At 36.7% G+C, this 27,565-nt stretch overlaps 1 protein-coding gene across 9 annotated transcripts in view; it reads right to left on the bottom strand.

The window, feature by feature from the left end:
* ELF2 (E74 like ETS transcription factor 2) overlaps nucleotides 1-27,203 on the bottom strand; it is a 79,733-nt gene extending 52,530 nt beyond the window's left edge. For 2 of the 9 annotated variants that reach the window (XM_039875790.1, XM_039875788.1), the window contains exons 1-3: nucleotides 27,044-27,203; nucleotides 9,296-9,383; nucleotides 7,818-8,053 (exon numbers count right to left, since the gene is read on the bottom strand). In XM_039875790.1, the coding sequence (XP_039731724.1) occupies nucleotides 7,818-7,889 (72 nt within the window). In that variant the 5' untranslated portion in view covers nucleotides 7,890-8,053; nucleotides 9,296-9,383; nucleotides 27,044-27,203. Of the gene's footprint in view, nucleotides 1-7,817; nucleotides 8,054-9,295; nucleotides 9,384-13,219; nucleotides 13,293-27,043 lie in introns of all 9 variants that reach the window. The other 7 variants (XM_039875792.1, XM_039875791.1, XM_039875802.1 and 4 more) reach the window with 4 other exon arrangements.
* Between the last annotated feature and the right edge of the window lie 362 nt (nucleotides 27,204-27,565).

A 27,565-nucleotide genomic window follows, 5' to 3' on the forward strand; every position in this document is an offset into this window, starting at 1 on the left:
AAATATCTATGATACAAATAAGTGGGAGGAAAAATAGGTAACAAGACAGTACTACTGTATAATTCAATTTATATAAATATTTGTTTCACAAATGCATTAAAAAGTCTGGAAAAATATATCTCAAATTATTACTAATCTCTTTAGAGAGATATGAGGAGATAAAAGAGGAATTTTCATTTTCTCGGTATGCCTGTGTTTACTGCTTTTTTTTACAATGATCCTGTGTAACTAAGAAGAAAAATCAAAATACTGCTACTTTTTTTCATTTAAAAATAACAAATGGAACAACAGTAACAAAAACAAACCCTTAAAGCCTAGAGAGATAAGGTGAAAACTTTAAAACTAAATACCATTTGTATAATATAAAACTTGTGGAAGAATCTCAACAAATAAAATTATTTTTAAACGACTTTACCTAGGTATTTTCACAAATGTAAACATCCCTGCAACTACCATCGCAAACGAGAAACAGAACCTCTCCATGACACTAGAAGGCTCCCTTTACCCCTGTACCAGCCAAACCTTCACAACCACCACCTGCTCCCCCACCCACCTACCCACAGAAGCCTAGGCAACCACCAAGCTGATTTCTATCCCTATAAATTGCCTTTTCTAAAATGTATAAACATAGAATCAACAGTTTGTGCTCCTTTGGATCTGAGTTCTTTAAATAAACATAGTGCTATTTATACACGTTGTTTCATGTATCAGTAGTTAATTTCTCTTCATTGCTGAGAATTCCATTGTATCGCTATGCATGCCATTTACCTAGTCACCTATGCTCATATGGCTGCCATGCTATTAACGTCCTGCTCTTCCCCTCCCTTCCCTTCCCTTCAATTCCATATTTACTATGAGTTAAAAAACCAGATCATATGGTAAGTATACATTTAATTTTTTAAAAACTGTCAAATTATTTTCCAAAGTAGTTATTTTAATTTCTACTAGAATTGTACAAGAGTGGCAGATGCTTTATATCCTCCCCAACACGTAGTATTACTCTTTGTATTTTTTACCATTCCGTTTAAGTATGCAGTATCTCCTTCTGGTTTTAATTTGCATTTCCCTGATGGCTAATGATAGCAGGCATTTTTATATATGCTTATTGGCCATTCATATACTTATCTGTTCAAATCATTTTCCCATTTTAATGGGTTATCTCCAATTTATTATTTTATATTTTCTGAATATAAGTTTTCAGTATATGCACTATAAACATTTTTTCCCAATCTTTGGTTTGCGTTTTTATTTTTTTAACAGTTTTTTTAAAGGATAAAAGCTTTAAATTTAAATGAAATTCAATTCATTTTTTTCTTTTGAAGTTCATGTTTTTTTGTGTTTAATCTAAGAAATCATTGCCTATTTCAAGGTTGAGAGAAAATTCTGTGTTTTCTTCCAGAAATTTTTATAAACATTTAATCCTACCATCAATTGTAAGCTATTCATTGTATATGATGTGAGAAATAAATGTGGTTCATTCATTTGCACATGGATATACAGTTGTTTCACCATATTTAAAAAAAAAAAAAACTTTCTCCACGGAATTACATTAGCACCCTTACTAAAATTCAATCATCCTTATGTGGGTCTACATTACATTCCAATGATCTACATCTCTGTTGGTATATCGATACTATACTGTCTCAATTACGGGAACTCTAGTCTTTAAATCAGGCATATAAGCCCTCTAACTTTGTTCTTAACCATAGTCTCCCAATACATAAACATGTATCTCCATTAATTCAGGTCTTTAATTTCTCTCACTATTTTATAGTTGTCTCTGTACAGATAGATCTTTTACATAATTCATTAAGCTTATCACTATGGTATTTAGATGCTCTGTTAAATATCACTATGGTATTTAGATGCTCTGTTAAATAGTATTGCTTTTTAAATTTGATTGGTCAATTGTATTTTGCTAGCATATATAAATACAATTTTTACATATACATCTGTTCTAAATTTATTAGTTCTAATAGCTGTATAGATTTCTTAGGAATTTCTATGTACATGATCATATCATTTAGAAATACAATTTCTTTTCCCATCTGCAGGTCTTTCGTTCTTCTTGCCCTGTGCAGTGTTGAGTAGACTGATTACAGCAGACATCCTCGCCTTATTATCAACCTTAAAAGGAAAACGTTCAGTCTTTCGCCATTAAGTATGATGGTGGCTATAGGTTTTTCACAGATGCACTTAAGTTCTTCTTTATTACTAAAGAATCAGCATAACAGACGAACTTTGGCAAATGGGTTTTCCGTGGCTAATTTTTCCTTTTTACTTTAACATGGTGAATTACACTGAGTGATTAAACCTACCTTCTAGGGATAAACCCCATTTGGAATTTATGATCCCTTTTATATGCTGCTGGATTAGACTGCTAGTATTTTATCAAGAATGTTTGTTTCTATATTCATGAAGGATATCGGTCCGTAGTTTTCTTTTACTGTATCTCTATCTGGTCTTGGTATCAGGGCAGTGTTGGCCTCATAAAATGAGTTAGGAAATGCCCTGTTGTCCTCTTTTCTCAGAATTGTGTAGGATTAGTATGTCTTCCCTAAATGCTTGGTAAAGTGTCAATAAAGCCATTAATCCCTGGAGTTTTCTATGTGGAAAAGATTCTGATTAGGAATTGGATTTAAAAGATAGAGGACTACTCATGCTTTCTGTTCCCTTTGGAATGATTTTCAAGTAATTTCTCCATTTCGTCTAAGCTGTCGAGTTTATTGGCATAAAATGGTTACTAATACTTACTAGCTAACGTCTCATTCCTGATATTAGTAATTTCTGCCTTTTGGATTTTTTTTCTTGTGCAGTCAACTTGGAGATTTTTCGATTTTATTTTTTTAAAGGTCCAGCTTAATTTCTCTTATTTGTCCACTTTCTACTTTATTTTTTTGTTTCTATTATTTCCTTCTTCTACTTACTTCTGGTTTAATGGGATCTCTGTATCTTATTTGTTGAGGTGAAAGCTTAAATGACTGATTTTAGACTTTTCTCCTTTGCTAACATAAGTATTTGAAGCCACAAATTTCCCTCTAAGCACTACGTGACATACTGTTTTCATTTTCATTCAGTTTGAGTGTTTTCTAATTTCTCTTGTCATTTATTCTTTAATCCATGAGTTACATAAAAGTGAGCTACTCAATATCCAAATATTCCAGGACTTTGCAAGCATCTTTCTGTGCTAATTTCTAATATAATTCTGCTTCGGTCAGACAATCTTCTCTGTATGATTTCAAACTTTTAAAAATTGAGACAGGTAGCCCAGCACATGATCTATCTTGGTTCCCTATCCATGTGCACTTGAAATAAATGTGTATTCTGGTGCTGTTAGGTAGTGTTCCATAAATGTCCATTAGGTGATGCTGGTTGATAATGATGTTCAAAGTCTTCTATATTCTCACTGATTTCCTAATTGTTCTATCAGTTACCAAGAGAGTAATGCTACAATCTCAAACTAATGCTGCAGATTTATCTATTTCTTTCAGTTCTGTCAGTTTATGTTTTATGTGTCCTGAAGCTCTAATATTGAGTGTGTACACATTTAGAGTTCTTAAGTATTCTTGATGAAATGGTCCTTTTATCATTTATGAAATGTCTATCTTTAACCCTGGTAATATACTTGTCCTGAAACTTCAGCCTTTTTAAGATTAAATTTGCAGTTTTACTTTTAATTTGTTTTAATACTTAAAATGAATTTCTTGTATAAAAGATAAATAAGTTTGGCTTTGTTTAACCCAATCTGACATTTGGACTGTTTAGAATATTTACAATTAACATTATCAATAAAACAAGATTTAAATCTAATGATCTTTGTTCATTATTTGTTTCATTTATTCTTTGTTCCTTTTATTCTGTCTTTTGAATTGAGTATATTTTAATAGTATCCATTTTAATTCAAATATTGGCTTATTATCTATACCTCTTTGCTCTAGAGGTTTTAGTGGTCCTCTAGATTTTATATGCTTATCAGTTTATCTACAAATAATGTTACTTTACATAAAATATAAAAAGCTTACAATAGTATTCTTCCATTTCCCTCTTGCCCTTTGTTCTACTGTCATTATACATTTACTTCATATTCCTGTTATAAACAATTATCTTTTTAAAAATAAACTGATTTTTAAAAAAGTATTTTATATTTACCCAGACATTACCTATTTCCCCAGTACTTTTCATTCCTTTATGTATATCTAAATTTCCATTTGGTATAACTACTTCATTTACCTTCTGCCTAAAGAACTTCTTTTAACAGTATAACACAAGGCTCCTGGTGATAAATTCTCTCAGCTTTTGTTGGTCTAAAATAAAGCTTCATTTTGAAGGACATTTGCACTGAATATATAATTGTAGGTTTAGTCTTCCAGCATTTTAGAGAAGTCATTATCTTGACTTGCAGTTTCAGTCAAGATGTCTGTAGTCATTATCCTTGTTCGTCTGCACACAGAAATCTTTTTCTCTAGATGCTTTAAAGGTTTTCTTTCTGAAAATGGCTTTCAGCAATTTTAATATGATATGCTCCAGTATCTCTCTGCTCTATGCTTTATCCCGCTTGGGGTTTAAGATTCTCAGATCTTTGGGTTCATATTCGTTATCAAACTTGGAAATTGTTATGGCCATTACTTCTTCAGATGTTTTTTCCTGTTCTCCTCTCTTCTCATTCTGGGACTCAAATTATATGTATGTTAGAGAACTTGATATTGTTCCACATATAACCAAGTCTTTGTTCAATTTTTTTACCTTTTTCTCTCTGTGCTTCAAAATGTGGTTTCTATTGCTCCCTTCAAATACACTGGTCCTTTCTTCTGCAGTACCTAATCTATTTTTAACCCTATCCAGTGATTTTCTTTTCGGATGGTATATATTTCATTTCTAGAAGTTTTATTTGTCCTTTATATCTCTCTTCTGACATTCAATTTTTCTTTTACTTGAGCATGTTTGTTAACAGCTATTCTGAAGTCTCATCTGCTAATTTCATCATCTCTATCATTTGTGTTAGCTTTGAGTTTTTTTACTCCAAGTTATAGGTTATATTATTTCACCTTCTTTGCATTTAACATGCCTGGGTGTTGGATATGTAAATTTTACATCCTTGGGTACTAAATTTTGTTCTTATTTTAATGTTTACTATGACAGACAGTTAAGTTACTTATGGATCAACTTTCAAGGCCTGTTTTTAAATCTTTTTATGGCACATTTGGAACACCCTTTATTCTAAGGCTGGTTTAGCCCTGCGAGAAGGCATGGCTCTTCTGGGGTCTCTAATGAATGTCCTCCGCTCTCTACTAGACTCTTAACTGGTTGTAACGCCTATCTCCCAGCCCTGAGTGACCTCTGTAGATTTCTCAGTAATTTGGTGAGTTGACACATCATTCTAGTCATTCTCTGCCTGGCTTCAGGAGTTTGCCTGGGCAGCTCATTCAGCGAAAGAACAGAGGACCCTGAGGCAGATTCTGATATTCTTCCTCTGGGCAGCTTCTTCCTCTGATACTGACCCTTCAATTAGTTGTGTTGGCCTTTCCAAATTCCAAACATGGTTTCTTCAAATCAGTGAGACTGACATGCTCTGCTTGGGTTCTTCTCCGCAGACTGTGGTCCAGAAATAAGCCAGTACCATCAGACCTCCTCCGCTCTCAGGCAGCACAGGACTGTGCTGCCTGTCGTCCAACTGTCTTAGTCCATTCAGGCAAATACCACAGACTAGGTGGCTTATGAACAGCAGAAATATATTGCTCACAGTTCTGGAGGCGGGAAGTCCAAGTTCGGAGTGCCAGCGTGACTGGGTGAGGGGCCTCTTCCAGGGCACAGACTTACTGCTATATCCTCGCACGGCAGAAGGGGCAAGGGATCTCTCTGGAGCCTTTAATAAGAGCATTAATCCCATTCATAAGAGTCCCTCCCTCACTATCTAATCACCTTCCAAAGGCCTTACCTCTTAATACCATCATCACTGGGGACATTCACACCATAGCACCAATGTTTCAAAACTGTGGTTTCATATATTTTGTTCATTTTCCTAGTTGTCTATGATACGAATATAATCTGGTCTCAGTTATTCCATCACAATCTGAAGTGGAAGAATGCCCAATCCTATTTGTCTGGAAGCAGATGCTCTCTAGAACTTGTATTCACTGTGTTTTGAAAAATATATTTAAATCCTTTCCTTTTTTTCTGTATTAATTCTCCATTTCTATAAGACCTCCCTGATATATTTCCTTTTCAAAAACTGCTCTGACTATTCCTGCATGTCCACTCTTCCATACAACCACTAGATTTCCATAATCAATTTCTCCCAAATTTGCCCTAACATTTGATAGAGATAGAATACATTGATTAATTGGAGGATACTGACATCCTCCACAATACCAACGCTTCCATCTCTCCTATCCAAGTACAAAGTATATCTCTCTGTTTTTCTATCATGTACTTCAGTATTAATTTTCTCCAAACAACTCCCATAAAACTGTTACATTTATTCTTCAACAATTTACTTTTTTGTTAATTTTCTGAAAGGAATCTTATCCTCCATGATCTCTTCTAATGACAGTCCTTACAAAAGAAAGATATTTTTTGCATTAATTTTGTGCCTGCCAACTACCAAGCACTCTTATTAGTTCTAATGGGTTTTCATGGATTCTCCCTGGTTTTCCCAAGTACAGAATCATATCTAGAAGTGACTGTACAGAAAGCACACCTTCAAGGAAGACGACGATTATGAGAACGACGTGTGTTCTATAGCTATGGCCTTTCTTAATGGACTTTGAACCAGTTTGGGGTTCAAATACAACAGGAACGTTTGCGTTACCAAGTCCACTGAGAAGAATGGAAAAGCAGTACATTCACTCTATTCCCTTCCCACTGAATTTGCCCGCAGCTATTTTAGAAGACTGGACAGACACCAACCACGGAAGAAAAAGAATCCAGACTCCAGAACACACAGCCTGATGTCCTAACTTGTTTCTCGGTCATGCACCTATACCGCTATGGTGGTACTAAGTACCAGTAACAGCAGTATCTTTCACAGAATATAGAGAAAACAAGATTTTTTTTTAATACAGTAAGCTCTCCATTTTCCCACCTCATCTCTGACCAAATACTTGTTCATTAGTGTGACAGCATTATTATATTTTAATTCAGATCATTCTCAAATTCAGTCTTTACTGAATGATGGGAACAGAAGCCAGGCCCTGGAAGCCTATATATTTCTAATATTGTTATTTTTCTACTCTCATCTTATTCTTTAATGTTATCAATAACAAGAAAATAACCAAAAATGCTAATGAAAAATTCTACATCTACAGAACTTTAAAATCCAAATTTATTTTCTGATATATGAATTATCTAAATTCTTAATATATATTAGATAAAAATATGATGGATTCTCACTCTGAATTAGATATAACAGAATAACCAAAAAACAAAGATGACAACTAAAGGAGAAATATAATTCTAATTTAAGATGAATCTAATTTAGATATTTAGGTACAGTATATATCTACACACTCTATAATCTAAAATGATAAATTTTATCAGGAATTCAAATCTCTCCCTTAGCTAATACTAGTGTTCGTCCTTTCAATTTTTCTCTCCCTGTGCATTCCAACATATGCATGTTCCAACAATTCAGGTGAGCCTGGCAGTACCGCCTCTCAACCTTCTATTACCTATATGAGGACACATGACATGGACATGTACAATTTCCTACATTGTACATTTCTATTCTCAAACACCTGTTTCCCATTCATTTCAAAACTAGTTCATGCATTGAATTCTATGGAAAAAAAAACAGAAATGTAATACATTGGATGCCTAACCTCTTGATTTTCTACTCCATTGCTGGAAAGCTCCAAAATAGAACCTCCACTGTCAACCACTGCTGAAGTCATTGTTTATTCCCTGAGGAAGCTTGAAATGCTATTAATCAATATAATTAAAGGTTCATGGATGATTGCCAGTGTTATAGGTTTGTATTATCATGTCTTAAAAGTCAATAGAGGAGTGGAGTAGATATCCAGAAATCCAGTCTTCTAAAGATGATTAACCAGAGAGCCTAAAAAGAGGAAGAATTTAAAAAGTTATTAAAAATATATAGGAAGGATATAAAGCAAAACCTATTCTGCAATCTAATTTTTAACATTTTTATAAACTAAGGAAAAGGAGACAGGCATATACAGCCCTGTGTCAAAAGAGGGCAGTAATGAGCATTGTACTTAGCATTGTCAAGTTCATGAACATACTGAAATTAAGTTCTTACCAAGCTATCCCACATAAGTGACATTATATTTACATTCTAAGAGGTAAAAAGTTATAACTGTTTCTCTTTATGAAGATGTACTCTTATTTATAAATATTTTTGTAGAAATTTTTAAATTTTGTATGTATTAAAAACAAAATGTGCTGGACTGAGACTACTTCTAAAATTATTTGCCTATTTAACAAATTAAAAGATTTAATGGTTTGTAAATATTTCATTCTTCTTTGGCTCATTTGGTTTATTTACTTGAATAATGTAACTAGAATTGTATTTTGCTATGTAGCAATCCCATTTTGTGTTCGCATTTTGAATAGTCTACAAGAACTATAAAACAAATTAATTTGAGTTGCTTATACTTTCAAATGTAGTTTAAAAATAAAGTAGTGAAATCACTTGGAATGCTTTTAAATATAACTTTATCGTTCTCTCAATAAATTTTTTGCTATTAGTTCAAACTGCAATGCAGCAAATGGTTCAAATACACATAACTTGAGCTTTTTTCTCAAGCAGAGATGAATGCCAATATGTACATTATCTAGATTTACACATTCAACTATTCCTAAAAAGTTACATTTTATTTGATTTTGTATGTGTTCAATTTTTCAGAGAGATTATAGATTTAATTTCTAACAGGATTTTTTTTCATATGAAAATTAAAGAATGCAGAAAAATTAAGTACATTTAAAGAGAAAATACATTTCTAACAAATCATTTCATTACCACTATGTCCTATATTAAGTCTGACTACTGGCATCATACAGATAAGAAAATAAAATAATTTCAATAAACTTCTACAATAAAAAGAAATACCTGAAAAAAAGCAGAAATTTCACCTCACTACCTAAAACCATTCAGTACTAGTAGCCTCCTTTTTGATCTTATGAATAGAAAATGGAATAGGATGTATTTGTATCTTAAGAAAATAAGAAAAATCCAGTCCCACACACTAAAGCTCACCATTATCATGTGAGGTAATGACTATTTTCAATTTGTTTTCTAAACATATAGATAATAGTAGCAGAAATAAATTTTACTTACAATTTGAATGTTAAGTAGTCTAAGCATCCTTCACTATTTTCACAACTTGGCAAGAGCTAAAATATAAACCAGCAGTTCTTTAGAACTACTAGCAGGGGGGAAAAAGACAGTATTAATATAATTCTATTAAAAAATATTTTGCCCCAAGTATGCATGCTTCAGACAGTATGTACTTATTACAAACCATCTCCAAAGCCTGATGACACACATTATATAATAAACATAATAAATTACTTCTAAGCTATGGAGCAATCAGAAGTTTTTATCAAACAAATTTTTAAGTCACCACTAAATAACAATTACTGAGTAAGCACAGACAGATTCAATATACACAGCCTATGTTCCATATTATGGCCTATATATCCCAGGAGTCTAAGACCAAGTTTTTAAAAACTAACCCAAAAAACTACTATAAAATAATGTTAATGACATATTATTGCCTAGTAAGTCACTCTCCTGCTCTCTTACCCTCCAAGCCCACATTCCATCCATACACATCCAAACATCTCAATCCTCCTCAAACAGCCTGCACCCGCTCAAAGGCTAATCCGCTGACCTGCGCACTGGAGCTTAGGCCCAGCTCCATCCGTTATTTCCTCTTCTTCCTTAACGTTCTTTTAACACCGAGTCCTTTCCTTCGACATCTAAATATTTACAAGACTCTCTCATCTTAAACACGGAAAAGTCCTCCTCCATGACACTGCATAGCCCTCCAGCTACTGCTCCAGTTCCTTCTTTCTCAGATAAGGTTCTAGAAAAAAATTTCTATACTCTTTCTATACTCTGTCATTACTTCCTAATGTCTCAGGTACTCCTCCTTCTGTGGCATTGGCATCCGCCGCCACTGACTGAAACTTTTACTAAATTCCAGTGGCCAAATCCAACAGATATATTTCTGTCTTCAGAAGACTTAAAGCCTCTGAAGCACTGACCCTGTTGATCATTCCCTCCCTAAAGCTCTCTCCCAAATTCATCTTCTCCCTCTCTCGCTACTCCTTTTCAATTTCCTCTGACATATCCACCCTAGTTTTCAAGGGGGCTTGGAGCAAGAATACAAATGGGAGCCCATATGCCATAAGTAGAAATATTTTAAAATTATAAATCAAGCTAATAAGCTGTTAAATTATTATTCTACCATCCATCCTATCTTGACATGGACAGTTTCATTAACGACCTAAAAGGCTAGGTTCTGATTTGGAATTCTCAGACTCCCTCGAGTTCTATGGGGACGGGGGACGACCGCGCTGCCCGCCCTGGCCTGTAACCTGTCCTCTTTTCTCTTCTCAACTCTAGCTCCACTCCGTACTGCAAGGAGCGTCATACGCATACATGTGGGCATGCTAGCCCACAAGTCCAAGGTGTGGCCAAATGCCTGCAAAAGGCTGCCCCTTGGCCACCCCTTAGGCCTAGAGAGGCCCATGAACACAGTGAAGAGAGGAAAGAATCGGAAAAGAGGCCTGTGAAAGGACACATGGGCAGGAATTCTGGGGTTCAAATACTTAGAACCCGACCTAGTTCCCTTGCCCCCCAAATCCTCATCTTATCAGTAGCTGGAGGAAGGCCAGATGAGAACCTCTAACGCACAGGGCCCAGAGCAGGGCTCCCACTCGGCTAAGTGTGAGGAGGGGTACTCTCTAGTCAACCCCTGCATGTAGGTGTTTCGCTAGTCCTCTGACTACACTCTCTCTAGGCTATCACAAGTACTGCCATGGCTTCACTCAAATCTCTCTTCCATTCTAAACCATTCTATGGGCTCCAGTTTGTCTACTAGATGCTTCTTCCTTCTACTTTGTGAAATTAAAGAGGGCATAAATAAATCATAAGTATCTATTCTAGGATATCCCAGGCACTCTGTTAATTAATTCAGTCATTCGACAACAATTAACTGAGCACCCACCATATGTTAGCACAGTTTTCAGTGCTAGAAGTACAGCAATGAACAAAGCAAAAGTCCTTGTCCTTATGTATCTTACAGTCCAGTGGGGAGAGATGAAAGCAAAGTACATGTAGCACACACGTAGACAGTGATAAAGGCTAAGGAAACAAATGAACCAAAGGGAGAAAACACTCAGCAGGGAAGAGGGATGCAATTGCAAACTGGGTAGTCAGAGAAGGACTCACTGAAAAGTGACATCTGAGTAAAGACCTAAAAGTAGGAGTGAGCTATGCCAATAGCTGGGGAAAGTGCTCTCTAGTCGAAGGAAAGAGAAAATTCAAGATCTGCAACAGGGAGTTCACCTGACTAGTTCAAGGATCAGCAAGGAGGCCAGCATGACTGAAGTGAAGGGAGCAAAAGGAAGAGAGACTAGATGATGATGACAGAGAGGTAAGGGCCATCTGCGCCCTCTACAAGGGCCCTGACTTTTACTCCAACTTTTACTCCAGAGGGAAAGAGGGTGTTACATGTGGAGAGAGGACCCGATTATTACAACGATCATTCAGATGCTGGGTTGAGAATAGACAGGGGACAAGGGCAGAAGCAGGGAGATCATTTAAGAAGCTACTAAAATAATTAGGTGAGAAATGAGAGTGGCTAGGACCAGAGTGGTAGGTTCCAAAGAGAGTGAACAGTGGTCAACTTTTGGATATATTTTGAAGGTAAAATGAAAATATCTGCTAGCAAATTGGATGGGGAGTGTGAAAGAGAAGCCTTAAGAATAAATCCAAAGACATATATGTCGGAGCACCAGGAAGAGCCATTAAATGGAATGGAGAAAAGAGTGAGAGAAGTCCAAGATGTCCCAAACTAAACTCATTTTTCTCTGTTACCTTCCCAAACGTCTTACCTCTCCTATTGTGCTTGGCTCAGTTATACTCCAGCACCCACGCAAGTTGCCTGAAAACCAAAGATCCGTGACTCCCTTCTCCATCAACACCATCATACTCTGTCACTGTTGACCCTTTCTCGCAATCCCACATTCTCTGCCCTAGTTGAGGTCCTTATTATCATTTCTCTATACTGTTGTAATGGCCTCGGAATTTGCTTCTTTGCCTCTAACCTTCCTTCCCTTCATCTACTGCAGTATCAGGATGATCCAAGATGGGAAAAGTCAGGCCCCTCCCGAAGGTCTCCGATAGTTCCTCACCACCTGTGAAAGGAAATCTCAACCTCTCTGCAAGCATCCTGATTTAGCAGGAACAAGCAAGAGGTCTAGATCTGATTTTAGAAGTTATGAGATGGTCATTCTGCTATGTTCAGGTATGAGATTCACAGATCTAATCCATGCTCATTTGTCCGGCCTCATCTTTCTTTTCTTCCTCCTTCTAACTCGATACCATAGTTGCATACAGTTCCCTATATTCTTCTCTCTCGTCCTGACCATCCTTCCGCTGCTTGCCCGTTGGACCAATTCCTAGCTGTCTTATAGGTTTCAGCTCTAATGTAACCTCATCCCCTCAAGGCTCAATATCATTTTCTATAATTCTCTGCCCCACACTATATACCTCTCCCGCTAAAAACATCCGGGAAATAACAGCCTCCAGCAGATCATACACTTGCCACCTCCTATCAACCATACCAAGCCCAACCCTATGCCTTTCTTTCCGTGCTCTCTAAACTCTACTCCCCTTTACCCTCTTAGTCTATTCCCTCCTTCTTTCCCAAAGCAACTAAGTTTTAAAAATCTCTGTATCCAGGTTTTTTAAACCAGTGCCTTTCATATAGCAGATACACAGTTAAGACGTGATGAATACAAGGATAAACAAACATGCTCTAATGAGACAAGTATCTCCACTGTTCACGGCACACACTGTGCTCACTGCCATCTCTATCCTTTGCTGGTGCTCTTCTCTCACCAGGGATGTCCCCTTCTTTGTTTATTCAAATTCCACCTGTCCCTCAAGGACGACTTTTTACCTACAACATCACCTCCTTCCTATCTCTTACACACGAGTTTTTTTCAATAATATTTATTGAGCACTTACTATATATCAAACACGGCATGATGCCAGAAACACAAAAATGAAATCAAAACTCCACCTTCAAACAGCTGAGAATCTATAAGGAGGAACACAGAAGCAATTACAATAACGTAAATGCCATAAAGGAAACTATAAAGTACAGTAGATAAGCAAGAAAAAGGAACACCCAGGTCGGCTTTGGGCGGGGGGCGGGAGCGGGGGACGCGTCTTAGAGAGACCAGAAAGGAGCCACTGCTGTGTCTGGGACCAGGAGGAGAAAGAAGTAGAAACTGCTGGAGCAGTAAGAAGAGAAACAACTTTGAATAATGAATACTAAGTGAATTCTCAGGACTGAAGAAAAACTCTGTGTGAAATGATAGCAAATCTAAGGATCACCCAGAAGCAAATTCTGCTCAGACTATAATTTAGTTGCCTAGAGTACAGACTACATTCTCACCAAAAAAGTTTAGGTGTATGATCTTATCTATATAAAGTACAAAAACAGGGAAAACTTAATCTATGATATTAGAAATAAGACACTATATCACAAAGGGCTAATATTACTAATATATAAAGAACGTTTAAAACAGGAATAAAGTACCAAAAATTCCAAAAGAAAAACTGAGAAAACAAACAATCCACAAAAACAGATGTTAAAATGGCACTTAAACATATGAAAAGATATTCAAAGTCACTCATAGAAAAATGAAAATTTTTTTTAAATGAGGTACCTTTTAACCCATCTATCGGATTGGTGAAAATTAAAATGTATGACATCACATTGTTGATAAAATTGTGGAAGCTTATACATTGCTAGTGGGATCGATGAAACACTTTGAGAGGGGAATTTGGCTATATCTAACAAAACTACATATGCGCTTACCTTTTTTTAAACAGCTTTCATGAAATATAATTAACATACGTTCACCCACTTAAAGTGTAGAATTCAGTGGTTTCTAGCACATTCATAAAGTTGTAAGATCATCACCATTTAATTTTAGAATATTTTCAGCACCCCCCAATCCCAAATCCATTAACAGTCACTCCTCATCCTTCCCCAATCCCTAGTCCCTGGAAACCACTAATCTACTTTGTCTCTAGAGATTTGCTTGTTCTGGCCACTTTGCATAAACAGAATTATATAATATGTGGACTTTTGTGACTGGCTTCTTTCACTTAACATAACGTTTTCAATATTCATCTGTGTGTAGCATGTATTAGTATTTTCATATTCATCTATGTATAGCATCTATTAGTATTTTTTATTTGTTTTTTAGAAAGAAATGTTGGTCTGAAATTCTCTATTAGCAAAAAACAAAGACTCTCAGATATGGGCCTTATATTCTAATTCAAATATACCCATATTTCAAGTAAAAGAACTACCTGGAACTAAAATGTAAACTTTTTCATAGTGCTAAATAAAAAGGCCCTCTGCAGAAGCAACTGGGGCGGGGGGGGGGGATATACCTAGACTCGCATTAAACTATTTACAAGATTATCTCCCTTTACCTAAGTAAGCCAAAAACTTACAGTTTTTTCCATAGGCCCTGGAACATGGGCACCAATGGGGCTGTAGAACAATATAATGAATGGATGAATGAATAAATGGAAGGATTAAATATCATCTTCCCCACTGTACCTGGAACTCTAATCAACAGGCAGAGGGAAATAAACTTTTTTATTGGAAGGACTAAATATCATCTTCCCCATTGTACCTGGAACTCTAATCACCAGGCATAGGGAAATAAACTTCTTCCACTAAGGTTAAAACACAAATCTTCAGCCTTGGCAGGGCAGAATCTCTTGAGTCTTGGAGAGATATGGCAGGGGTCTCACAGAACTCAGCTTATTATTGTATTCAAGGCTAGAATAAGGATATATAGCAGACCATAAAGGAAAAAGACACAGGTAGAATCTGGGGGAAACTACCTGCAGGCTTCCTTATGCTCTCTCCTTCCTATGAGAGATCAGGCAGAACTTACTCCTCCCCCAGTAATAAAAATGCACCAACGTGTGTGTAATGTTTTGCCCGGGCAAGCCTTTCAGAGACTCAGCAACCCAGGTTCTATTGGGGGCTGGTAACAAGGGCACCCTTTGCTTCATGTGTGCCAAAACTTCAGACCCTCAGAAGGAAAGCAGATGTTCAATATAAACCATATTGTTTGTACAAACAGTCTAGGCACAATGAATCCCCTTATGAGTCACTGGGTACACTGAGAGCCAAGTTCTCAGATGCCAGCCAAGGGCCAACCTTGAAAAAGCAGGCCTATCTAAGAACAGCCAGTTTTAGACTGGCTATGTTAACTCTTTTCTGCAGAGCACGTTATTTAACTTCTCAAAATCTCAGACTCGTCTGAAAAAGGACAAGGTGATGGAAACTACATCACAGCTATCATAATTATTTTGGCTAAGTAATTCTCACAGCACTGTTCTCCAGTATGATGGCAAGACTTCATAAAGATCAGCTGATGACAGTGATGAGGACTACAGAAAGTGACAGATAATGTAAAACTTCAACTTAAAACTTAAACTTCAACAGAGCAGCAACTTTGAGGATAAAAACCATAATAATCTGGAATAAAGAGGATATAGACACCGCCTTTCCATGCTTGTAATATATGGGAGGTTTAAAATACTTTATGATTATAGAGTGATATCATGATTGAGTTTAAATACTTAGATATGACATAAAAAGAAAAGCATTTCCGCTTCTAAAAAATTCATGAAGCCCAACTTCCTGGAACATTCTCAACTCATCTAGATTATGAAATAAAGCATAAAAAATGAACATACTCTTAAAGTTTAAGCACATTATTAGAGAACAAAAATGTATGATGAAAACATTCGCTAATCCTTTTTAAAATGAATATACTTTTTAGTTCTAATTATAACCTAAAATTAAGATAATCATGAAATTTAGAGTTTAGAATGGTACATGTTTAACAGAAAATTGAGTTTCATAAAGAAAACCATTTTTATTCATGTATGTAAATGGTATCCACTGTAAGGTTATAAATAAAATTTTTCAAAATTAGAACAGTTTACTCATGAAAACACTAGGCCTTTGGCCTTCAAGTACAGGTAAGAATGCAAAAGATTCTGAGTTTTAGTATTAATTCTGCAATCACCATATTATTTGCTTGTTATACCCCTAACTCATGAATATGACTTTTATATTGCATCATTTATAAAGCTTAGCTCTATAATCGATCTACCACAAAGCCCCTCCAAATTTCCTCATTTTCATTGAATATGGCTTAGTAGAAGCCTATAGACCATATAAATTACCAAATTAGAGAAGTTTTTTGGTTTTGTGGTCACATTTTTTTTTGGCCACATTTATAATCCAATAATGCAAACTAACATATGCTAGCTTGGGAACCAAAACAGATTAGCTTTACCCTATTTTAAATGATTTGTATTAAGAATATTAAAGATATCAAGCAACAGAATATTTTTTAATTGTCTGAATTTTATCAGCTTTTTGTCATTCCTCTGTAATGAAGTGCAAGGTGAGGTTTTTTATTTACAGGGGATATGTTCCAAGATCCGCAATGGATGCCTGAACCTGCCAATGGTACTGAAACCTATATCTACTATATTTTTTCCTGTACATACATAGCTCTGATAAAGCTTAATTTATAAATTAGGCACAGTAAGAGTTTAACAACAATAACTAAAAATAAAATAGAACAATTATAACACTATACTATAATAAGTTATGTAAGTGTGGCATTATTAAGTAAAATAAGGGTTATTTAAACACAAGCACTATGATACCTTGACAGCAGATCTGATAACCAACAGGGCTACTCACTGACTAAGGGGCAGGGAGCACATACAGCGTGGATATGCTGGACAAAGGGATGATTCACGTGCCAGGCTCAAGATTTCATCACACTACTCAGAACAGAACACAGCTTAAAACTTATGAGTTGTTTCTTTGTGTAATTTTCCATTTAATATTTTTGAACCACAGTTAATCACAGGTAGCTCAAACTGTGGAAAGCAAAACTGTGGATAAGGAGGACTTACTAGATGTGCTTACCTCAAATCTTTCTACCCACCCCACCAAAACGAACTAGAATATAAGCTCCATTAGAGCTGGTCCATAGCTATTTTAATCACCATCGCATATACACCTCTCAAAACAGTGCCTGGCACATAATTTTAACTCCTGGCTCAATTTATTCTTGTCCCTGGTTTCCTTCCTCTATTTTATTATCTCTAATATATGTAATAGGCATATCTCGGAGATACTGCAAGCTCGATTCCAGACCACCACAATAATGCAAGTCATGATCCTTTTGCTGGTGGAAGGTCTTGCCATCAACACGTTAAAAAAAAAAAAAAATGCAACATCTTTGGAGTGCAATAAAATGAAGTGCAGAAAAACAAGGTATGCCTTTATGTGTCATCAAGCCACTTTAAATCGTTTTGGGGGAAAAGCAACCACCTTTTATCAACCATAAACACAATACTGAACACAGTCAGAATAAATATCTAGTGAAGAAAGGGGCAAGGAATATATTCGGATACACATGATAAATCGGTATTAACACAGAATTGGAGTAATTTAAAAATAACTTCCAAATTATGGTACATAGTCGATCCTTGAACAATGCAGGGGTTAGGGATGTGGACCCCCCCAACAGTTGGAAATCCATGTATAACTTCTGACTTCCCCAAAACTACTGTTGACTGGAAGTCATGCCAATAACATAAAAAGGCAATTAACACATATTTGGTATGTCGTGTATATATATTGTATTCTTAAAATAAAGCTAGAAAAAAGAAAACGTTATTTAAAAAATCATAAGGAAAATATATTTACAGTACTGTATGTAGTTATTGGAAAAATTCACGTATAAATGGGCCCGCACACTTCAAATCCATGTTGTTCAAGGGTCACCAGTACCTGGGCTGATGTGATATATCTGGTTTTTTGAAACATATTTGGTTTCCTTACAGAAAGGTATACTTCAAATATTAAAAATGTATGTGACATTATAAAAGAAATAGTAGCATCTACTGTTCACTTTATAAAAACCATAGGGTTTTTTTTTCTTTTTTTTAAATAACCAACAGTAGTACTCCAGAAAGGTAGTTTATCTTCAAAAATTTTATTCACATAAAGCTTTGAAAGACTATATTCTACACCATCTAATCTGAAGTAACTTAAAGTTATAATTTTATCTTAATATTAGCCAAACAAAATAACTGTGACAGGTTTTACTAGTGAAATGCTGAAAGAAAAAATGTTTACATGCCAAATTATTTAGAAAGTCAGTCGTCATACAACTACATGAAGTTTTCTGTATATTTTAGCCTGTATAATTGAAAGTATTTTATAATACTAATATAAATTGGTTAAAGTTGTTATCACAAGACTCTTTGTCATTGTAATTGTATTACGAATTTAAAGTTTTATAGATATTGCTATTTTATTTTATTCTTGGAGAATTAAATTTTAAAGAAGAAACATTAGGAAAAAGTTATTTTCCCTGCTATTCTTTATAAAGCTAAAATCATTTATAAAAAATCCTACATATATTTACTCACACTCAGAAACGTAAAGAAAAAAATTAAATACTGAACTGTAAATAAACTCTTTAGTCAAGAATCAAGGTCCTTGCAATGTTTTTCCAGTGGATTTCTACCACGCTTAGAAAAAAAATCTAAACTCTTTAATACGATCTATATGAAGATCAACCCCGGGCAAGCCCATCCAGCTTCTGTGACCTCATTCATGCCCCATCTCTCCATCACTGGTCTGCTGAGCTCCAGCCACACTGGCCCTACTACAACTCACCAAGATTCTGCACCTCCTCTTCTCTACACCAGAAGACTCTTCCAAGTCATCAACAGACAGAATCCTCCTCACCTACCGTGCCAATCTCACTTCAAACGCCAGCCCCTCAGAGAGACATTTCCCTTGTGGCTCCTCTCCCCCAAATTACATTCCATTTCCATGTAGCTCCCTCATCATTCTCTATTTGATACTATGTTACTGTCTTTTATTTTTTCATTATATTTATATCACTCTGTAAAATGATCTTATTTGTTTATACGTTTAATGTCAGTCTCCTCTACCAGAATGTAAGCTCCAACAAGAACAGGTACTACAGTTATCTTTACTGCAGTCTTTCAAGGACCTAAAAGGAACACTCTACTATTAAATGTGCAGGCTAATATGAAGGTTTTTATATCGTGTAACCATTCTAACACGTTATATTGCTATCTTGAGCTTCTTCTGTTTTTTTTCCCTACCCATTACCACCTACTATAAGAGAACTGGTGAACAGCAAAAAATATAGTCCAACGAGTAGACATTATACTGTATAATCAGTTCAGAGAATGACCTAAGGTTTCAGAATTAATGGCATGCCATGCCTTTCAAAAGGTATACTGATCCTACATATCAATAAACGTTAGTAATTACAAATTGTTAATTATGTTTAAATAAAAACTATTAGATAAAATTTAGCATTTAATATACTTTCTACAAAAGTAATATACTTTCTACAAAAGAAACTTTACATGCAAATAAATTTCTTTGATAAAAAGTAAAAAGGATATACTTTTATGCATATGAAATATACTGAATTTAGAAATAAAACTAACCTCATTTTAGGATTTGACACATAGTTTAGATATCATCTATCTAAAATTTAATCTTTTCTCCCAATAAAGAAACCATGTTTAAAGAATTAAATGAGTATGACAACTGTAACTCATAAAATAAGCAAATGCAATAAAATAGATATTTAAAAAAAGAATAAAATGGAAATTCTGGATTTGAAAGCTACAATAATTCTAGAGTTGAAAAGTATAACAACCAGAATTAAAAATCACTACAGAGCTCAATAGCATATTTGAGATGATAGAAAAGAGCTGGTGAAGTTGAAGACACAGCAACAGAAATGACCAATTCTGAAGAACATAAGAAATAATTGTTAAAAATGAACAGTCTCAGAGACTTATGTGATACCATCAAACATATCAACATACATGTAATGAGTCCCAAAAGGAAAGGGAGAAAAGAATAAAAAAAACTTGAAGAAATTGTAATCAAAACTCACCAAATTATTGAAAAATATTAATCTATAGGCTTCAGTTTAATGATTCCAAAACAGGATATACACAAAGAGATCCACACTTAGACACGTCATATTAAAACTGTTGAAAACCAAATAAAATCTTGAAAGTACAAAGAGAAAAACAACTTATCAGAAACAATGGAGGCCAGAAAACAGATGACATATTCAAGGTGCCGAAAAGAAAAAAATCTGGAACAAAGAATTTTATATCCAGCAAAACTACTCTACAAAAAATAAAGTCAATTTAAATTTTTTTTAAATCCCAAAAAAGACTTCATATAATTCACTGATAACGGACAGACTTGCCTTACAAGAAATCCTAAAGAAAGTCCATCAGACTAAAGGAAATAACCAGGCCATAAATTAAGCACACGAAAAGAAATGAAGATTACCATAAAAGGTAAATTTATGTGTAAAGATAAAAGACTGCTTAAAAACTTTTTTCTTCTCTTAACTGTTCTAAAAGACATACGATGGCAAAAAATTATAAAATTGTATTGTTCCGTTTCTTTACACATAGAAACTTAATATGTATGACAATACTAACAGAAGGAAGAAAATGAAGCAAAGTTTCTATATTTTACAATTAAATTAGGCGATTTGAAGACTGTGATAAATTAAGATACATATTGTAATCTTTAGACTAGCCTAAGAAAATAACTCAAAAAAATCTAGTTAAAAAACAAAGAAATGTAAAACTCTGGAAAATATTCATTACCTCTAGAAGCAGCAGGAGAGGATGAACAAAGAAATAAAAAAGAAATGAGACATATGGAAAAATAACTAGCAAAATTGAAGACCTATTGAAGACATAACAAATCTGACTATTAATGATTACATTAAATGTTAACAGATTAAACTGTCCAATTGAAAGACAAAAATGGTCAAATTTTTTTTAAAAAGCATTTAACTACATGCTGTCTATAAGACACACTTTAAATTAAAAAAAAATAAATAGGTTGAAAGTAAAAGGATGAAAAAGACTGCAATGCAAACAGTAAGCACAAGAGAGCTAGAGTGATGTCACTTACACCAGACAAGATATCACTAGAGACAAAAATATTACTTGGGATCTTTTATAATGATGAAAATGTCAATTTATCAGTAAGACAAAACAATTATATGTGTATATCATACCTAATACCAGTATCCCAAAAAACATAAAGCAAAAATTGACAGAACTGAAAGGAAAAATCGATATTTCAGTAAGAGATGTTAATATCTCACTCTCGAAAACACAGAACAGCTACAAAGAAAATTAGCACATAGAAGCCTTGAAAACAATTAACCAACTTGACCTGACACCCACAGAACATTCTACCCAACAAGAGCAGAATATATATTCTTTTCAGCACACATGGATATTGTCTACTAAGCCATAAAAATGTCTCAGTAAATTTAAAATGAGAAAAATCATACAAAGTATGTTCTCCTAATACAGAGGAATTAAATTAAAAATCAACGACAGTGAAATTTGGGGAATCCCTAATTAGAAATTAAACAATACATTTCTAAATAACCACGAGTCAAAAAAAGATCACAAAGGAAATTGGAGAATATTTAGTACGGAATGAAAATGTTAAAAAGCAGAACATATGAAATTGTATGGGGTGCAGCTAACATAATGCTTGGAGGTAAATTTGTAGCTTTAAATGCCTAGATCAAAAAAGAAAATCTCAAATCAATAACCTAAGCTTCTACCTTAAGAAACTAAAAAAAAAAAAAAAAGGTAAACTAAACCCAAAGCAAGCAGAAGGATATTAAGATTAAAATGGAAATCACTGAAATAGAAAAGAGAACTGGAAAAATCAATTAAACCAAAACTTGTTTCTTTGAAAAGAATAACAAAACTGACAAACCTGTAGCTAAAATGACCAAGTGAAAAAGAGAAAATACATGCTACCAAAATTAGGAATTAAAGAGGAACATCACTACCTATGCTAAGAAATTAAGAACATATACAGAACTATTATGGACTGTATGTCAAAAATATTAAATAGCTTAGATGAAATGGACAAATCCTTAGAAACACAATTACTGAAAACTAACTCAAAAATTAGCAGAAAATCTGAATAGACCTGTTTAACAAGTAAGGAAATGAATTAGTAGTTTAAAATTTTCTCAAAGAGAAAGGACCAGACCCAGATGCTTTCACTGGTGAATTCTATCCAATATACTCGAAGACATGATAATCCCTCATAAACTCTTACCGAAAATAGTAGAGAGAACACTTTTTCCTCAATTCATTCTAAGAGGATAGTTTTACTTACTGTGCTACAAAATCCAAAGACATCACAAGAAATCTACAGACCATCAGCTCTCATAAATTATAGCCACAAAAATGTTCACCGAAATGTTAGCAAACCAAATACAGCAACGTATAGTAAGATTACATACCACAACCAAGTGAAATTTACCTCAGGAACATAAGGCTGGTTTAATATTTGAAAATCAATTAATATACCATATTAATGTAAAAAAAAAAAAAAAAGACAAACCACATAATCATTTCAGATACTAGGGCGACCAGCCACACTGGTTTGTCCGGGAATGAAAGGCTTCCCAAGATGCTGGGCTTTCAGTGCAAGAAACAGGAGAGTCCTGGGCAAACCGTGACAGATGATCACACTAACAGATGCAGATAAAGCATCTGACAAAATCCAATGCACATTCACAATAAAAACTCTGAACAAACTAGGATTAGAAAGGAACCTTCTGCCAAAATAGAGATATGCTACACAGCATTGTACCTATACTTTAATAATACTGTACTGTACACTCAAAAAGTTAGGAAGGCAATCTCATGTTAAGTGTTTTTACCACAATGATTTTTTTACGTATGAGGTTTGTATACTGAAAATTACAAAACATCACTGAGGAAATTAAAGATCAATAAACAGAAATTTTCATGTTTGTGTTAGAAAACTCAATATTGTAAGGTTGCAATTCTCCGCAAACTGATCAATAGATTCAATGCATTCCCCATCAAAATTCCAAGACTTTTTGGCAGACATTGACAAGCCGATCCTAAAAATCTTTATATAGAAGCCAGAATAACCACAGTTTTGAAAAACAAGACCAAAACTGAAGGGTTAACCCTAGCTGGTTTCACAGGTTACCATAAAGCACATCAAGCAAGTCAGGGTGATGCCGGCATAAGGGCAGAGACGGAGATAATGAGAAGGAATTCAGAGCGCAGAAATAAATCTGTACATTTGCAATCAATGCAGAAATGACAGCCTTTTCTACAAATTGTGCTAAGACAATCCACATACAACAGATGAATTTAGACTTATTTCACATCGCACATAAAAATTAATGGAAAATACATCATAAATCTAAATATAAGAGCGAAAACTATAAAACATCAGGAAACAAAGGAGAAAATCCTCAAGACCTAGAATTAGGCCGAGAATTTTTATGACAACAAAAGATTAATCTATAAAAGAAAAAATTGGGAAATTAAACTCCATCAAAACTTTTGCCAAAAAAAAAAAAAAATTAAAACTCCTGTGCTTCAAAAGATGCCAATAAAAAAAAAAAAGACAAGCCACATATTAGGAAAAAATGTTTGCAAATCATATATCTAATAAAGGATGTGCATCCAGAACATACAAAGAACTGTTACAACTCAATAATAAGATGAACAAAAAATGGGCAAAAGATTTGAATAGCTATTTCACCAACAAGGATACATAAATGGCTAATAATCATGAAAAAAGGCTCAACACCTTGAGTCTTTAGGAAAAAGCAAATTAGAAACACCACTTCATAGCCACTAGAATGGCTATAAGACAGACAATAACAAACGGTGGCAAGAACGTGAAGCTGGAACTCTCTTATACACTACTGTTAGAAATGTAAAATGTACAGGCACTTTAGAAAACAGGTTGGCAGTTTCCTAAAAAGTTAAACAGATGACCCAGCAATTCTATTCCTAGGTCTCTACTCAAGAAAATGAAACCATATGTCCACACGAAGACTTGTACTCAAATGTTCAAGCTCCATTATTTGCAACAGTTAAAAACTGGAAACCATTCAAATGTCTATCAACTGGTCAATCGACAAACAAAACATGGTATCCGTACAATAGAATACTATCCAGCAATAAAAAGGAACAAAATACTGATAGATGCTACAATACGGATAAATTTCAAAAATATGAAAGAAGCCAGATTCAAAGACTACATCTGGTATGATTCCACTTATATAAAATATTCAAAAAAGGCAAATCTACAGAGCAAAGCACAAACCAGTGGTTGCCTGGGGCTGGGGGTGAGAATGAGAGTCAGCTACGAATGGGCCAGAGGGTCATTTTTAGAGGTGACAGAAATGTCCTAAAGCTGGCTTATGGTGATAACAAGTCTATGTATTTACTAAAAATCATTGAATTGTGCACTCAAAATGGACTAGCTTTTGGTATTAAATAACTCAAAAAGTTGATGTTTTTAAAGTGCACGTACCCAAGAGAAATGAAAACACGTCCACACAAAAACTTGTACACAAATGTTCATAGCAGCATTATTCATAATAGCTAAAAAGCAGAAACTCAAATGTCCATCAACTAATTAAAGAAAAATAACATGGTATAGCCATACAATGGAATATTACTTAGCAATAAAAAGCAATAATGACACATGCTACAACTTGGATGAGCTCTAAAAACATTATGCTAAGTGAAAGAAACCAGTCACGACAGATCCATATTGTATGATTCCATTTATATAAAATGTCCAGAATAAGCAAATAAATAGAGAAATAGATTACTGGTTGCCTATGCTTGCGGCTGTTGGGGAAAATCAAGAGTAGACTGCTCATGGTTATGGGGTTCCTTTTTGGGGTGATGAAGATGTTCAAAAATTGATTATGGTGACGTTGCAAAACTAACTGAATATATGAAAAACCTGAGAACTGTACACTTTAAATTGGTGAACTGAACAGTATGTATATGAATTGTATCTCAATAAAGCTGTTACTAAAAAAAAAAAAAACAACTTGTACAATCTGTGAGCAGGTAGAGCCATCAACACTGGTAGGCCCTACCATAGCCACAGTTATCAACCTATTTACTTAGGACAGAAATCTCAAAGTTAGAAATTTTTCCAACCAAACTGATTATTCTGTGAGTATATGTGTGTGGAGTGAGCAGCAATGATTAATCAATTAGTTAAGTCACTAAGATTATAGGTTGACATTATTCAGATTTCAGATGACCTAGTTCAATTTTCTACTTCACGTGTATACTAGCAGATACCTCAATAACATTCATATGAACGCACTCTGTAAACTGTACTGCACTATATATAAACTTTAATTATTCCCAAATTCCTTTAAATGTAATTCAACTTTCCTGTCCTATAAAGTCATTAAACCTTTGGAAGGAAAGAAGAAACACAAATATCCAAACCTATCTTAGTAAAGCATACATTCTTGTGAGATGCTAGCACTATTCTAGGATTATGACACTAGCGAAAGTAGACTCGATAGACTCACAGATGAAAAGGAAAGCAAATCTGATTACCAAACACACGATTACTGTTCTCTCATCACCGGATTAACATTTAAACCACACAGCTGAAGTAAATGTTCATGAACACAAGAAAGGAGGGAAATTCTACAGTTTTACAATGAAGTGTCCCCCTCTTCATTTAATGAAGTATTACGAACTTAAAGGCTCTTTCTGCAGCGAATCTAGCTCCGAGGTGGGGGGAGGAGGAAGAGCCCAGGATGCTGGCACATGAGAAACATTAGAAACTGTACAATCTGTATTACTCTTGGCGTTTTGGAATATTTTCTGTCCTTTATTGACATGGAATAAAAATGCCCAACTGGCGCAAGAGCCGGGCCCGGCTGCCCTGCTCGCAAAGCTGCGGGGGCAGTCAGTACCAGCCCGGCAGAGCCCTCCTCCCGCGCCCCGCAAAACAGCCGGCTAGCGCGGTCCTAAGGGCCAGCTTCGCGAAGAGAAGATCCAGAAGGCGGTCACTGGACGCGCGTGTTACAGAGCTCGTTTTTTTGTTTGTTTGTTTAAAAAAAAAAAGATTCCTAACAGCCAAACCTCCCTACCCCCGGGGAATGCGGGAAGTGGCAGCAGGGAAAGCGAGAATAAAAGAATGACCGAGTACAACCTGCCGTGCAAGCTAGGAGCGGAGGGAAGGGAAGAGGCGGCGGTCAGGCCCGCGGGGGAGGAAACTGCTCTCCAGCCCCCCACGCCACCCCGAGCGGCCGGAGCCTCCCAGGTCCCGCCCCGGGCTGGCCGCCCTGCCCCAGCGCCGGCCGCAGCCGCCCGCCCTACCGGACCCTCCCAGGACGCGCTTCCTCCGGAGCCGGACCCCCGCCCTGGCTTCCCCGCGGGAGAAGGCGGGTCAGTTCAGTCCGCTTCTCGGCAGAGGTGACTCGCGCGGAGATGTAAACACAGCGAGCCCGGCGGCGCGCGGCCCATCCCCCCCGCCGGGGTCCGTAACCTCGTCCCTCAGCCCTGCCCCGCGCTCCCCGCGGGCCGGCGCGCAGCGCGCCTTCCCCTTTCTCCGACTCCCGCTCCCCGACCGTTGCCCGAAGGCACCGGCCCCCCTCCCCGACTGGCGGCCGGTGTCACCCGCACAGCCTCCGGAAAACCCTCCGCAAACCCCGGAGCAAACAACACAGGCGCGGGGCGGGGGCGCGGAGGGAGGAGGCGGCACTCGGGACAGCGAGGCTTTATCGTCGCGCCCTCCGCGCTCCCTCCCACAGCCTCGGCTGCCCGCGCTCTTACCTGCTCTCCGCGTCGCCTGGGAAGACCGCGGCGTCGCTTTCGCTCCCGGCAGGGCCGCGGACTCGCCGCCGCCGCCGCCTCCGTTGGCCCGGCGTCCGGAGGGAGCCGGGGCCTCCCCGGCAGCCCGAGCCACTCCACAGGGAAAGGAAGAGACAAAACACCGCGCGCCGCCCCGCGCAGCGCCCCCCGCCCACACCGCCCCGCCGACCCCCAACCGCCGAGGCGACGGCGGCGACACAGAGCCCGGCGCGGGGAGCAATGGTGGCCCCCGCCCTCGCCCCGCTCCCGGCCCCCTCCCTTCACCCCCCGCTCGGCTCCTCCCCCTCGGCCTCCTGCCGCCGCCACCAGGACACTCGAGTCCGCCTCCCCCACCCCGCCCGCTCCGAGCGCTCCTCCCCTCCCCACGCGGCGAGGGGGGGGCGGCACCGCCAGTCACCGCAGCGCCTGTCAAAGCGGGGCCGGCTATTTATACCCCTCGGGGCCCGCGGCCCTCGGCCCCCTCCAGCCCGCCCAACCTGCCTC

Source organism: Pteropus medius, unplaced genomic scaffold, assembly GCF_902729225.1.
Source record: "Pteropus medius unplaced genomic scaffold, Ma_sr-lr_union100, whole genome shotgun sequence".
In the NCBI taxonomy this organism is placed as follows: Eukaryota; Metazoa; Chordata; class Mammalia; order Chiroptera; family Pteropodidae; genus Pteropus; species Pteropus medius.